The sequence below is a fragment of the Camelus dromedarius genome, chromosome 26 (genome assembly GCF_036321535.1).
Source record: "Camelus dromedarius isolate mCamDro1 chromosome 26, mCamDro1.pat, whole genome shotgun sequence".
Lineage (NCBI taxonomy): Eukaryota > Metazoa > Chordata > Mammalia > Artiodactyla > Camelidae > Camelus > Camelus dromedarius.
Window position 1 is genome coordinate 80,859 of NC_087461.1, and position 13,150 is coordinate 94,008.

The 13,150-nt window shown below is 35.8% G+C and overlaps 1 protein-coding gene across 15 annotated transcripts in view; it reads left to right on the top strand.

Annotated features, from left to right (window-relative positions):
• Positions 1–13,150, top strand: part of ZMYND11 (zinc finger MYND-type containing 11) — an 86,292-nt gene that overhangs the window by 34,879 nt on the left and 38,263 nt on the right. For 14 of the 15 annotated variants that reach the window (XM_064479258.1, XM_031444861.2, XM_064479259.1 and 11 more), the window contains exon 3: positions 9,904–10,063. The exons of the other annotated variant lie outside the window; for it this stretch is intronic. In XM_064479258.1, the coding sequence (XP_064335328.1) occupies positions 9,904–10,063 (160 nt within the window). The remainder of the gene's footprint in view (positions 1–9,903; positions 10,064–13,150) is intronic. 15 annotated transcript variants of the gene reach the window in all.

Sequence of the window (13,150 nt, forward strand, 5' to 3'; positions counted from 1 at the left end):
TCACCAGGGCTCCCTCTTCCCAGGGAGTCTGAACTGGAGTTCTTGTCTCCCTGGCCCTGCGATGTTATCTGCTTAGCTTCTGAGGTTCTCGGTGGCTTCTTCAGAACTGGCAGACCCTCCTAAGTTAAATGAATTGTTTTTTAGCGTTTGATTTGTTTTTTCTAGTTTTCAGTGGAAGAATTGATCTGAATAACCTAGTCAGCCATTGTTGGTAGCAGAACTCTCTCTCCTGTGTGTATATACATGTATATATTTTAAAATCTTGTCCTTTTTATCTTTAATATTGTGAGCATTTTCTCACACTTTTGTTTTTTAAAGCATTAATTTTATTAAGTGCATTGTGTTCTATTGGTTGGATATACAACATTTTATATCCATAATTTATTTTACTATTATGGACATTCAAATCCTTTTTTTTTCCTATAAAAATTCATGCTGTGAGGAACATTTTTTTACATAAATCCTGTGTCCTATTCAGGTTGTTTCTGTAGAAGTGGAATTACTGAATCAGTGAATAAGGGTCACTTACAAAGTGTTAATACATGATGCGAAAATGCTTTCCAGAAGGTATTTTCAGCAGCTCTGTGTTGAAAGTGGCTGTCTTAATGCATCTTTACCAGCACTGAGAATAATTCTGAGTACCTTGCTCACTTGACAGTGAAATAGTTTTCTTATTGTTGCGGTTTTGTATTGTTGTAGTCTTTGTCATATTTGTGCTAAATATATTCCATTTTACTGTCTGCTTTTCATTTGCAGAATGGAAGTTAGCGGTAATTGCTCCATAGGCTAGAAAAAAACCGAGTTTGTGATGTTTCATGTCATGGAGAAATTCCACATTTCTTAGCTAGTCAGATATTTTGGATCTTTTGTGTTTTTCCATAGCTTTTATACTCAGAATGTCCTTTAACATCAAGAGATTAGTGCAGTTATTCACTTAAATTTTTATCTCAGATTTTATGATTCTAATATTTTTGGCTGTGTCTTTTTTAAGCCTCTGAGCCAGTTCCCAGAGGCCAGTTGGTAGCCATTAGGTACTGAAATTATGGAGCAGTACGAACTTTATCCAGATCATCCAGAATACACTTAAAATACGTTTGTTATGTTTCCATTAGAGTGGAGGCCTCTAGCCTCGATGACGGTGCGAAGCTGCTGGTAGGGGACGGGAGGACGGCTTGAGGTGTCGTGATGCTTCCCCTGCACAGACAACATGGCGGTGCACTTTGTGGTGGTCCTTCGTACCCTGCTGTGGTCACACTTACCCTGTTTTCTTTGGTGTGCTCATTTCAAACTGCATGACACCAGTTTCTGAGATTGAGTCATTTTTAGAAGGGTTAAAGATAATTAATTTCAGGAATTATGACACAAGATTTCTTACGTATGTAAAAATGTTAAATTAGCGGTGGCTGCTTCCATTAACTATTTTTTTTTTTTGTCTTGGACCGTGCAGAATTATCTCAGGGGAGGTGGCACATCCTAGGTTCTGCAGCCTGTTGCTGGGGCACATGTCAGTGCTCAGCAGCCATTGGAAAGTAGCATCCTAGGAGAGACACTGGGAGGAAAATCACAGGAAAGGAAATGGATGGGACGGGAAGAATTTTAAAAGCTGTTGGTAAAGTTCAGAGAAATTGAATGTAACTTTTAAGTAGTGACATTTACATACTATTTCATGGTTTGTACTATGTGAAATTAAAGTAGGAGACTAGATGGCCACTGTAAATGCATCTCAAAGCCAAACTGTTTTTACCTCTTCATTTGAGGAAGATCAGCCCCTGGAATGGATACGCAGCATGTGAGAAAACAAGAGCTGGCGTGCCCCTAACCTGAATTGTTAGCGGAAGTATTTTCACATGAACTAAACCTCGCTGAGTACTTGACGATCTAAGAGAAGGAAAATGTGTTGAGAGCCCTCATTATATTTAAGGTATTTTGTACGTCACTCAGTCCTTCAGGATATATTTGTAGGTAACTCGGGATGGTCTTGAGGCTTATCAGACATACTTGTAATGCTCAGTGAGGTGATATTAACTCCTCATTTGTTTAACGTCTACAGCACTCTGGTTCAGTTCTGCCTTTTAAGAAAAATGGGAGAGAATGAGTATTTTTATTTAAGGAAAAATAGGGGAAAAGTAAGGTGTTGCTCAAGTTTTGCTTTGTGAGTTTGTGCTTGTTGCCTTTTCATTGGTGATTTCTATCACAATAACTGTTAAACCAAATGTCTTACATTGCTCAAGTAAGTTTTGGGTTTATTGCATAGGCCACATACACAAAAAGAAACCTCTAGAACATTAAATGTGCTGATAGGTACATATTTAACCTTTTGTCATACTTGATGTCTTTTTGTTAGCTATTTGTTTCCTGTTTTAGTTTTTTTAGTCTTATATTTTGCAGTCTTAATTTTATGGGTTCATATCTGTCTTTTCCTGTATTTCTTCCATTGTTCTAATACATAATTGGTTCCCCAAATAGATGAGGAATACTTTGTTCTAATTTATTCTTATTTTTCTGTTATAGTTAACTATTTATGTCATCCAACTGTAAATATAATGTGGATCTAAATTACTTTATCCAGATTGCATTTAATTATTCCACTATCACTTGCTAAAAATTGTTATGTTTTCCCTTCTTTTGTAATGTTTACCATAGATTTTTGTGTATTTGGACCTGCTTCTGTGTATTCTGATCTTCTATGTTGTTCTTTTTTTTGAGTCTTTGTTTCTACTACATTGTTCTAAATTGTCGGCACTATGGCAGACTTCATGCCAGCCTTGTTACTGCCACTGCCACGATAGAGTACTTCATAGTAATTTCTTTTGGGCAGGGTTAGTCATCACTCACTTTTCTTCATTGTAAAAACATTTTTTAATGATAATTATTTCTTTAATTTTTGGATGTTTCTTAAGCTCATAAAATCACATGTTAAGAGATCCTGAATTGATCCCTGGGACAGGAAAAGAACAGTTGAAAAGTGGTGAAGCCTGAATAAAGTCAATAGTTTAAAGTACCATGTACTATCTTTACTATCATCGATTAAAAAACTGAGAAATGTTCGGATGTTACCTAGACTTACTGTGGTGATCATTTTGCAGTGTATACAAATACTGAATCATTATACTGTACACCTACTCTAATATAATATGTCAATTATACCAAATAAATTCATAAACTTAAAAAAGAAATTAAGAATCTTTGATAATTGTATTGTTTTATGTAAGATGTTAACATTAGGAGAAGCTGGATAAAGGGTATGTGGGAACTCTACTATTTTTGCAACTCTTCTGCAAGTCTGGAATTAAAAGATTTTAAAAGATCACATTGAAATTATTTCATACTCATTTATATATTCAACAAGCATTTTCTGAGTGCCAGTTTATAAGAGGCACTGTCTGAAACGACTTGTCTGCCCCCTCAGCTCTTCTCGCTGCAGCTGCAGGTAGGTCAGCACATGGGTCCTGTGATTCTAGGGCCCTGAAGGGAACAAATTCAGATACAAATATAACAGCTGTTTTAAATAGTGAACACATGTTCTTAGCCTTTAGACCGTACTTTTTAAACCCACATCGATCACCCACTGTGGATCGGGGGCCCCTGGGGAAACACAGCTGTCACCCAGATTTGAGTGATGTGGCGACCAGCGTGTTAATGCGTCCTAGATCACTTGCTCTTCGTCCCAATAAGCCTAAACCCCCTTTTCTTTCAGGAAGCAGAGCCCTCCCTCAGTGCTGTTCTGCTCCCAGGCTGTGACAGTGTGAGGAGGAGATGTTTCTTTGTAACGCTGCAGTTCCTATGTTCTAGTTAGAAATAATCCTTCATCCATTCCCTTTTGTGATCCTCCTGCCCTGTGAAAAGGGCTCCCTGAGTCCTTCCTCCTGTGCACATCTGTGGTCCCTCAGGACTGGATAAATGGCTTTAGCTGACTTTTTTTCTCTTTGAACTAAGGAGGATGCGCCCACCATGCAGTCACTACAGAGAAAGGCCAACTTCTCTCTACTGTGCCTTCGTCCATGCCCCACTGCTGCTGGAGTGCACGGTGGCCAGGAAGACCTATTTGTGTGGTGAAGTTCAGGGGATTAAGATATATCAAGGAGTAATAACAGTAATGCCTTTCTTGTTAAGAAAACAAAACGGCAGACTGGGACTGGAAAGGTCTTTTGTTTATAAAAGCTACCAGTATCCTTCAGCAAGCGTCATATTTATATTTACATTTATCACTTAAATTGATAAAGTTTATCTACTGTAATGGTGAGCTATTATAAGAATCCCTTGCAAGATCTCAAACAAGGATACACATATTACTACTACCTAAGGTGTACACTGTACTGGAAGTCCTAATTAGAGCAATAAGAAAAGACAAGTTCAATGGGGTTACTTAAACAGACAGATCTAAAACTAATAAGGGTTTAAGCAAGGTTCCTCAACCTTGCTCTACCAGCAGCCTCCGACCAGGAAATATTATATTATATAAAGTTCTCTTTTCAGAAGAAACCAAAAGTATGCAATATCTAGGAAAAACCCAAAAGGTACTCAAGAAATTTATGGAGAAAAATTATAAAACCTTATTTAGGACATAGAAAAAGTTATAAATAAATATAGATGTACAAATTTCATCAGTGAAAATAGTTAATATATAATGGTATTTATTCTCCTCTAATTAATCTGAATCTCAGCAATGTTTTTCATTGATCTTGGCCAACTGATTGTAAAATTATTGTGGGTGTTAAGGACCAGGTAGAGCTAAGAATAGCTAAGATGAGTTTGAAAAGGAAGGAGGGGACCTGCCCAGGATTGGTGAGTTTGTGTGGCAGAAAGGAGCTTTTGTACATTTGGAGGGATGGTAAATGGTACCTACTTTTTTTTTTGTAAAATTAGTTTTTGGCTGATAGATATGTGAACAAAATTCAAAAGGGAGTACCGTGAAAAAACGCCTTCTTCCTGTTCCTGCCTGCTGACCACTGTTTTTGGAAGTAACCTCTTTTGACAGTTCCTGGAACATACCTCTAGAACTCTTGTACATATACAGAAATAATTATATAAGGTCTTTGAGAAATTGTACCATTTTATACCATGATTTTTTCTCTGATTCTCTTTTTTTAATTGAGGTCTAAGTGGAAAAATAAGATTGTACTAGTTCCAGGTGTACGGCATGATTCGGTATCTGTACGCACTGCAGACTGAGCACCATGACAAGTCTAGTCAGCATCCATAGCCGTGTATAGTTACAGAACAGTTTTTTTCTTGGGATGAGGAGTTTTAAGATCTGCTCTAAGCAACTTTCAAATGTGCAGTACAGTGTAATTAATCACCATGTGGTACATTGTATCTCCACAAGTTATTGATCTAATAGCTGGAAGTTTGTACCTTTTAACTACTATCACCCCTTTTGCCTACTGCCCTCCCCACCCCCCACCTCTGGCAACCACCAGTCTGTTCTTCACATTTTTTTTTAACTTCACATACAAGTGAAATCATACATTGTTTATTTTTCATATATATATATATATATATATATATATATATATATATATATATATATATAAAATCACGTTTTCTTTATCCATTCATCTTTCCACGGATACTTAGGTTGCTTCCATATCTTGGCTATTGTAAATAATGCTTCAGGAAACATGGTGCAGACATCTTTTCAAATTAATGTTTTCATTTTCTTCAGCTAAATACTCAGAAGTGGAATTTCTGGATCATGTGGTAGTTGTATTTTCAATTTTTGGTGGAACCTTCATATTGTTTTCCATAGTGGCTAAACCAGTTTACAGTCCCACTAACACTGTACAAAGATTCCGTTTTCTCCATATCTTGCCAACACTTGTTATCTCTTACCTTTTTGATGGCCATTCTGATGGGTGTGAGGTGATAACTCACTGTGATTTTGATCCGCGTTTCCCTGATGATTACTGATGTTGAGCATCTTTTCATGTACCTGTTGGCCACTTGTGTGTCTTCTTTGGAGAGTGTCTGTTCAGATTCCTGTGCCTGGTTTTTGGGGGTGTTTATAGTTGTTTGGGGTTTTTTTGCTATTGAATTGAATGAGTCTTTATATATTTTGGATATTATCCTCTATACCATGATTTTAAAACATAATATATTTTAGAACTTACGTCATCTTATGTCTATGACACTACTTCATGTATTTTAATGATTATATAATAATCCTTGGCATGGTTATGTATTATACATTAGCCAGTATTCCTTGGATGTATGTTTAGGTGTTTCTGATCTCTTCTTGTTGTCAACAGTGCTAAAATGAATTTCCTTCCTTGTGTGTGTATTATGTCACATGTGTCTAATTATGTCCATAGGATGAATAGCTAGATGTGGAGTCACTGGGAAGTTCGTTTAATTCTCCATGGAACTTCAGAATCAACTTGCCTACATTGTGGTGGTGGTTAGTTAAATGATCTTAGAGGCAATTTGGATTTTGTCGTCTTTCATCTAAATAATTGGCATGTCTTTCCATTAGCTCTTTTTTTTTTTTTTTTACATTAGAAACTTTTCAAAATTTTCTTCATACAGATCTTGTCATTTCTTCTATTTATTATGAGGCATTTTTCTTATTGTTGTTATAAATAATTGGGGTCTTTTAAATCTGCTGGGGTTTTTTGGTATTTATGTATGAATGCTATTAATTTGTGTATTAGTTTATATCCAAACAAATAATTGATTAAATTATTTTGATTAAAAATAGCACATCAGCTGATTTTCTGGGTCTTCTAGGTATATGATCTGCAATAATGGTCATTTTAACTCCTTATCAACTTTTATACTTTATTTCTTTCTCTGTTTCAGCTGCGCTGGTTATTACCTTCGGCAGAGTGTCAGAGACATCTTTGAATATTCCCAATCAAGTTGAGGAAGTGTTTGCTCATTCCTATTTTGTTAGGGGGCTGGATGTTAAATTTTAGTAAATTTTACTAAAAAATGTTTGGAAAGCTTTATTATTTCTCACTTTCGATCTATTAATTGGGTGAATTATATTTCTAGATTTCTTAATGATAAATCTTCCTGGAAGTCCTGAAATTAAATACCTACTTATGGTATATTATTCTTTTTATATTTGAATATATTACTATATCAACATGAATTTATGTTAATATTTAAGATTATGCTGCATATTCAAATATTTTATTTAGGAGTTTACACCAGTGTTCTTTTGGGAGCGTAGTTTTCTTCTTCTGTGCTATTTTTATGAGGTCTTCTTGCCGTTATTTTGCTGGATTCCTTGCTTTACTCTATTACGTAGTGGGAGAGTCTAAATCGCATTGGAGTTATGTGGTCATTAAAAGTTTGATAGAATTACCTTGTGAATATGTCCCTATCTGGTGTTTTTCTGGGCAAGCTCTTTGCCAACTTGTTTTATTTCTTTGGAAATTGTCCTTTTTAAAGTATTCTCTTTTTGCTGTGGTCAACTTTTGATCATTTATATTTTCCTAGAATATCATAGTGTTTATGTTATATTTTTGCACAGAAATGAACAAAGCAGTTGCTTACAACTGTTTTAGTTTCCCTTTCACATGTGGCTGTGTCCCTGTAGACGTTTCTTAGTCTGTGTTTTCCGCACTCTGCGTCTTCATTGTTCGTTACATTAATGCTGCCTTCATTTTATGTTTCCTGATAAGGAGCCTTGGATTAATATTGTTCTATAATTTTTTTTTAACTGGCACTGTTTTAGCATTTTAATTATTATTTTTAGATTTTTTGCAGTTTTCAGGTTAACCTTTTTGATTCAGTGGTTTATGAGTATTTTAGTTTTGTTACTAATAATCTGGTTTAATTTCACTGCAACCAGCAAATGTCTGTTTAACTTTTGGACTTTATTGTCATTTTGGTGACCGACTTCATGCTCAGTTTTAATGAATGTTTCTTGAACCTGTTGATGGGCTTTGGGGGTTTTCAGAATAAAATCAACTGAATCTGTCTTATAAATTAGGTCTTCTGTATCCGTACTTAATTTTGTTCACTAGACATTTTTATGGACTGAGAAAAGTGAATTAAAGTCTCACGATTCTGTATTCCTGTCAGTATTTCCTTTATTTCTTACAGTTTCTGCTTTATAACTACCTGTGCCACATTTGTCTTTTTTAAAAATGATTTTTGCCCTGGATTCCAAATTCTAGCCATTGCAGTGTCGATCCCTGCTTCATTTGGACTGCGTTGTTATATGTCTTTGCCCATTTTGTTTTCAGTCTGAGTCCACTTTAAGTGTGTCTCCTGTAGACAGCATATTTTTGGTTTTGTGAGTCTATCTTTTCTTTTAATTGTCGAGTTCAGCCAATCTATATGTATCAGAAGGACGAATTTGTTTCTTTTTGGTCTTACTAAATTCAATATGCTTTCTTTTGTTCTTCTTATATTTCACTTTTGTTCTTTTTGTCTTAGTACATAATGTGTTTTTTTTATGAGTTTCTTCAGATAACTTAGAAGTTTTGTATTTTTCTTCTAAGGGTACCTTTATAAACGTAAATGCAGTGATGTGCTTAATTCCTAAGAAAATTTCTATTGGCTCCCTATTGTGGCCAGACCAAATTAGTACATTGTCACTTTTGCCAGTTTTCCTTCCCCACATTCCAAACTTCAGTTGATTATTTTTGTTGGTATTGACTTTTACATGTGAAAATATATCTGTACCTCTGCTACATGGTTTGGCGGCCTTCACTGTCAGTCTGTGGACTAACTCCCTTGTCCTCGCTCACATCTGTCAGTCTCCATCACTTCCTTCTTAGCCCTTCAGTTACTGCATTGGCAGAGAAAATAGAAACTTTTTAAAGTTCCGTATCTCCTAAACAGAAGCAGTTCTCTTCCACAAACGTAGATACAGAAGAAGGGAAGGTCTGCAGTCTCCTGCCAGAGTTTACTCCTTATCTTGGTTGAAATTCATCCCATAAATTTAGAAGATTTTTCTGTGATGAGTTCTTGCATTTTCAAAGTGATTTGTTTTGAATGCTTTGATACTTAAATGAAAGATTAGTTGGATGCAGAATTCTTGCCTTGCACTTAATTTCCGTGCTAATCGTCGGGTACTGCTGCCCTGTCTGCTAGTGCAGAATGTTTCCCGGGAGAGACTGAGGCCAGCCTAATTTGTCCCGTAATATGTTTTTGTGTCCGGATATCCTAGTACTGGTACCAGTACCTACTGGTGGAGGGTGTTGGGGTTTGATTGGAGGGGAATGGAAAATGGCACAAATTCAGCTGTATCCATAACATTTTATTTCCTTAAAAACCGAAAAAAGATATGAAGCTACTGTGCCAGGATGTTAACATGAGTTCAGTACAACTGGTGAATACAAGAGAATCTGCAGTATTATTCTCTGTGGTTGAAATACATTTTTTTAAATTAAGAAATATGCCGTATAACTGTAAATCAAGGAGTACGCTTACATGCTTTAGTGATCCAATTCAAAATATATTTTACTGAAAATCACATTTTTGCCTTATTGATCACAGCATGCTTTCTTGTTTTCTTTTTATTTTGATAACCACTCATGTAATTCCTATATTTGGTGTCATTTCTGAAGTTTTGAGTAGAAGTTTTTTATAGTCTAATGTCCTATGGCTGGAGATTACAAAATTCTAGATATAGAATCTGCAGAGTGGACATTAATGGTACTTGCTGCAGAGGCTAGAACTAGACGAGAAGTTTGACTAAAATCTGTTAAGTGATTTATATTTGCTGGTTTGGGACTATTTTGAACAAATATTCCCCTAAATATACAAAATAGACTTGAGGTTTAAAATATCATGATATTGAAAGAGTTAAGTATTTAGGGTTCTTTTTTTCCAGCAGGGCTCTCATAAGTACAAGTCACAATAAAAAGAGAAGTAAATCACCTCTGTTTTCTTACTTTTATTTTTCAGTACTGAGGGATTTTAAATTTGTTTTTCCTTTGTATTCAGGTATATGTCTCGAGTCCACGGTATGCATCCAAAAGAGACCACCCGTCAGCTGAGCTTAGCTGTGAAAGATGGTCTCATTGTGGAAACGCTAACAGTGGGCTGCAAAGGTTCAAAAGCTGGTATCGAACAGGAAGGATATTGGTTGCCAGGAGATGAGATTGTAAGTTTATTTTATTTTATAAATTTGGAGATGCTGACTCTAAGTTTTTTAACACTATTTAAATACAACCTATAGAAAGTCATTTTGAGAAGCTGAGTAATATTTTACTTTGACAGTTTTATTCACATTAAGGACCTACGTTGGTAGGATGGATACTTTCCTTCTTGATTCTTTAAGAGAAAACTCACTTTTACTGTTTTTACTGCTTTTTCTGTCTACGTTACCTTGAGTCTGAAAAATAAAACAAAGAAAAGCTCTTTGCATGTTCACACGATGGTATTCCTAAGTGTTTTCTTCAGTAAATAGTAGTAAAAAAAGTTTCAATTCAGGATAACGTTAATGCTGTCCAGGCAGATTGAAAAGGATGTATGCTGTTATACTCAAGGGCACGAATAGTAGAAGTACATTTTCTTAATGTAAAGATGGGTTTAGTGTGTAATATTTCTGTCTTCCTACCTTTTTTGCTTTTGATTTTTCTGATACCTTCATCAGAAGTCTTACTTTTTGGAAAGGGAAGGCTTCCAATATAATAAGCATTAATTTTTTTTTAGTTCTGAAAGGAATAGATTTAGTAATTAGGTGTGTTGAGAATGTTTTGTCATGAATTCTCTAAAATCTAAAATTATAAATATGACACATAATCTTAAAATTGGTTATTTGTGGGAACATTTCCCCAAAACTTTGCACTGTCGTTCCCTTTCTGGCTCTGTAGCAATTGAGCCAGTGCACACACGCACTCCCCTGCCAGTTCTGAGAGTAGTAGTGAGCTAACAACATGTTTTCTGTGGGGAGCTGGTCCACAGAGGCAGCTGTAAGTTCTGTGATTAGAGAAGCTATTCAGTTTTAACACTCCTTGTCAGTTTAATCTGTGCCTTCAAAGTTTCAGGAAAGAAAATGCACGTTTTCTACAAACAGAAAACATGGAAGAAAAAATGTTAACTTTCATTGGTATCATTTGATTTGTACACTAGAAGTATTCTTGAAAACTTCAGTGAAAATGTTTATATCAGCATACTTTTTTATGGACGTCCTTACAGAAAAGTAAAGCTTGGGGGTGGATGTATAGCTCAGTGATAGAGTGCGTGCTTAACACACACGAAGTCCTGGCTTCAATCCCCATTACCTCCATTAAAATACATACATACGTACAACTAATTACCCCCCCAAAGAAAAATAAAAAAGAAAAGTAAAGCTTTTTGATGATTAAAAAAAAACCTTTGGGTTGCCAAGCCATAATAATAATGTCAAGTGACATAAATCTGTCTACAACAGACCACTGATCATTGATAGCTTATTATACGTCTGAAATAATCCAGATAATATAAAAGTTCTAATCCCCAGGCATTTAGAGACTCACAGATTTGGTATGGAAGGCTCTACTGATCATTTCTGAAATTTATATAGTAATTAACCAATAGTAAATGCAATTTAATCCATAGGACTTTGGTTTGCGGATCATGTGTACATTTTTTCATAAAAGTGATTTTATTTCTCCTTTTTTGATTTTTAGATTTGTGCTTTTCCGTATGCTTTCTTTCCTCTTCAAGTTGAAGTTTCTTTGTTCAGTTTAATTCAGGAAGCAGTTAATGAGTTTTATTATGTGTTCACCACTACATTAGGTTCTATATTCTATTTTTTATTTTTACACGTTCTTACTGCATGTATTTTTATAGCATCATCCTTTCTTTTTCTTTTTTCTTTTTTTCTAGATGAATCCTTATATGTAAATCTAACAACCAGTATACAGATTTTATTAATTCTGGTTTGTTCTTCTTCACAAACATTTTATACCAAGTATGCATGTATGATAACTGAGTATATAAAAATTGTGCCTAACTTATGAAGTATGCAAATGTTAAAAATGCATAGGCATTGTAATGTAGTAGGAAGAGGTAAGGTCATACATGTTATAGTTGATGGGGCTTTCAAGCCCATCTCAGATACTTACTTAGTTGTGTGACCTAAAGGAAATTTCTTCATCTTGACCCTCATTCCTCAGCTGTAATATGGGCATGCTAGTATCGCTTTCATTTGATTGTTTTGAGGACTAAATGAGATTATCTATATAAAGCATAAGACTATGTACCAAAGCAATTTTTTGACCAGTGAATAAATATGCTTAAGACAAGAAATGTCTCTATATAGTGTAGCAAAAGCATGCAGATTTCTTACTAAACAGCAAGCAAAAATTCTCATCATGGTCTTTTTACTTTTAACCTATAACCTCAAACATAAGATTTGTAAAGAGGTTTTTCCTTTAAGACGCTGGATCTGTATATAAGGTGTAGGTATAAATGATGAGACTGATTAGATGTGTATCTTATGGCTGTGGCTGGTGGACCACCTGGCTACCCAGGGGCTGTCTGTGTGCTATGATTTTCATGCCCTAAGAACACTGTAGAAGGACACGTAACTGCCACGTGTCGCACTTGGCACAGCGCAGGCTTCTCCCAGTGGCCAGCTCTGTGTGTTTGCAGGGACCGTGTGGCCTGTGCACGCGGGCTGCTGTGTGTGGGGGCCAGCTGTGAACTGCCCAGCTTAGGAAGTACCATCTACTCCCCAGACATCAGGTACTCAAGTGTTCATTCAGCAGTTCTCTAGCACATGGCAGAAAAGTGTCTTGTTCTAACAAGATCAGTCTTAGGAAAAAGGACTTTCTGATGGGCACAAAGGTACTCTGTGGGCTGGTGCCAGCCCTGCATGCTGGCATTTGAGTCTGGGACGCTCCTTTATAGTTTCTCCACCTTGTGTATGATATGGTGCCTCTAAAAGCTTGAGTTTTTAGATTGAAAGGTATACATTATTCATCTTGTTGACTTTCTACTCAGTATCAAGAGAAGAAAAAGTGAAGTAGGTGTATATGACCTTGGGAAGGAAAGGGATAGGATTGTTTTTGGTCATTAATTTTTTAACCTTTGTTCAAAATTACAAACATTCTTTACTCAGAAAGTTCTGTCATTTTAAAAATGGGTCTTCTTTTCCTTCTATAGCCTCTATAGTAGTTGATTTCTCTTGGTGAGTCCCGCAAGTTAGGTCCCCTGAGATACCTTGTATTAGCAGAGAGGCTGGACTCTCCTTATGTTCACT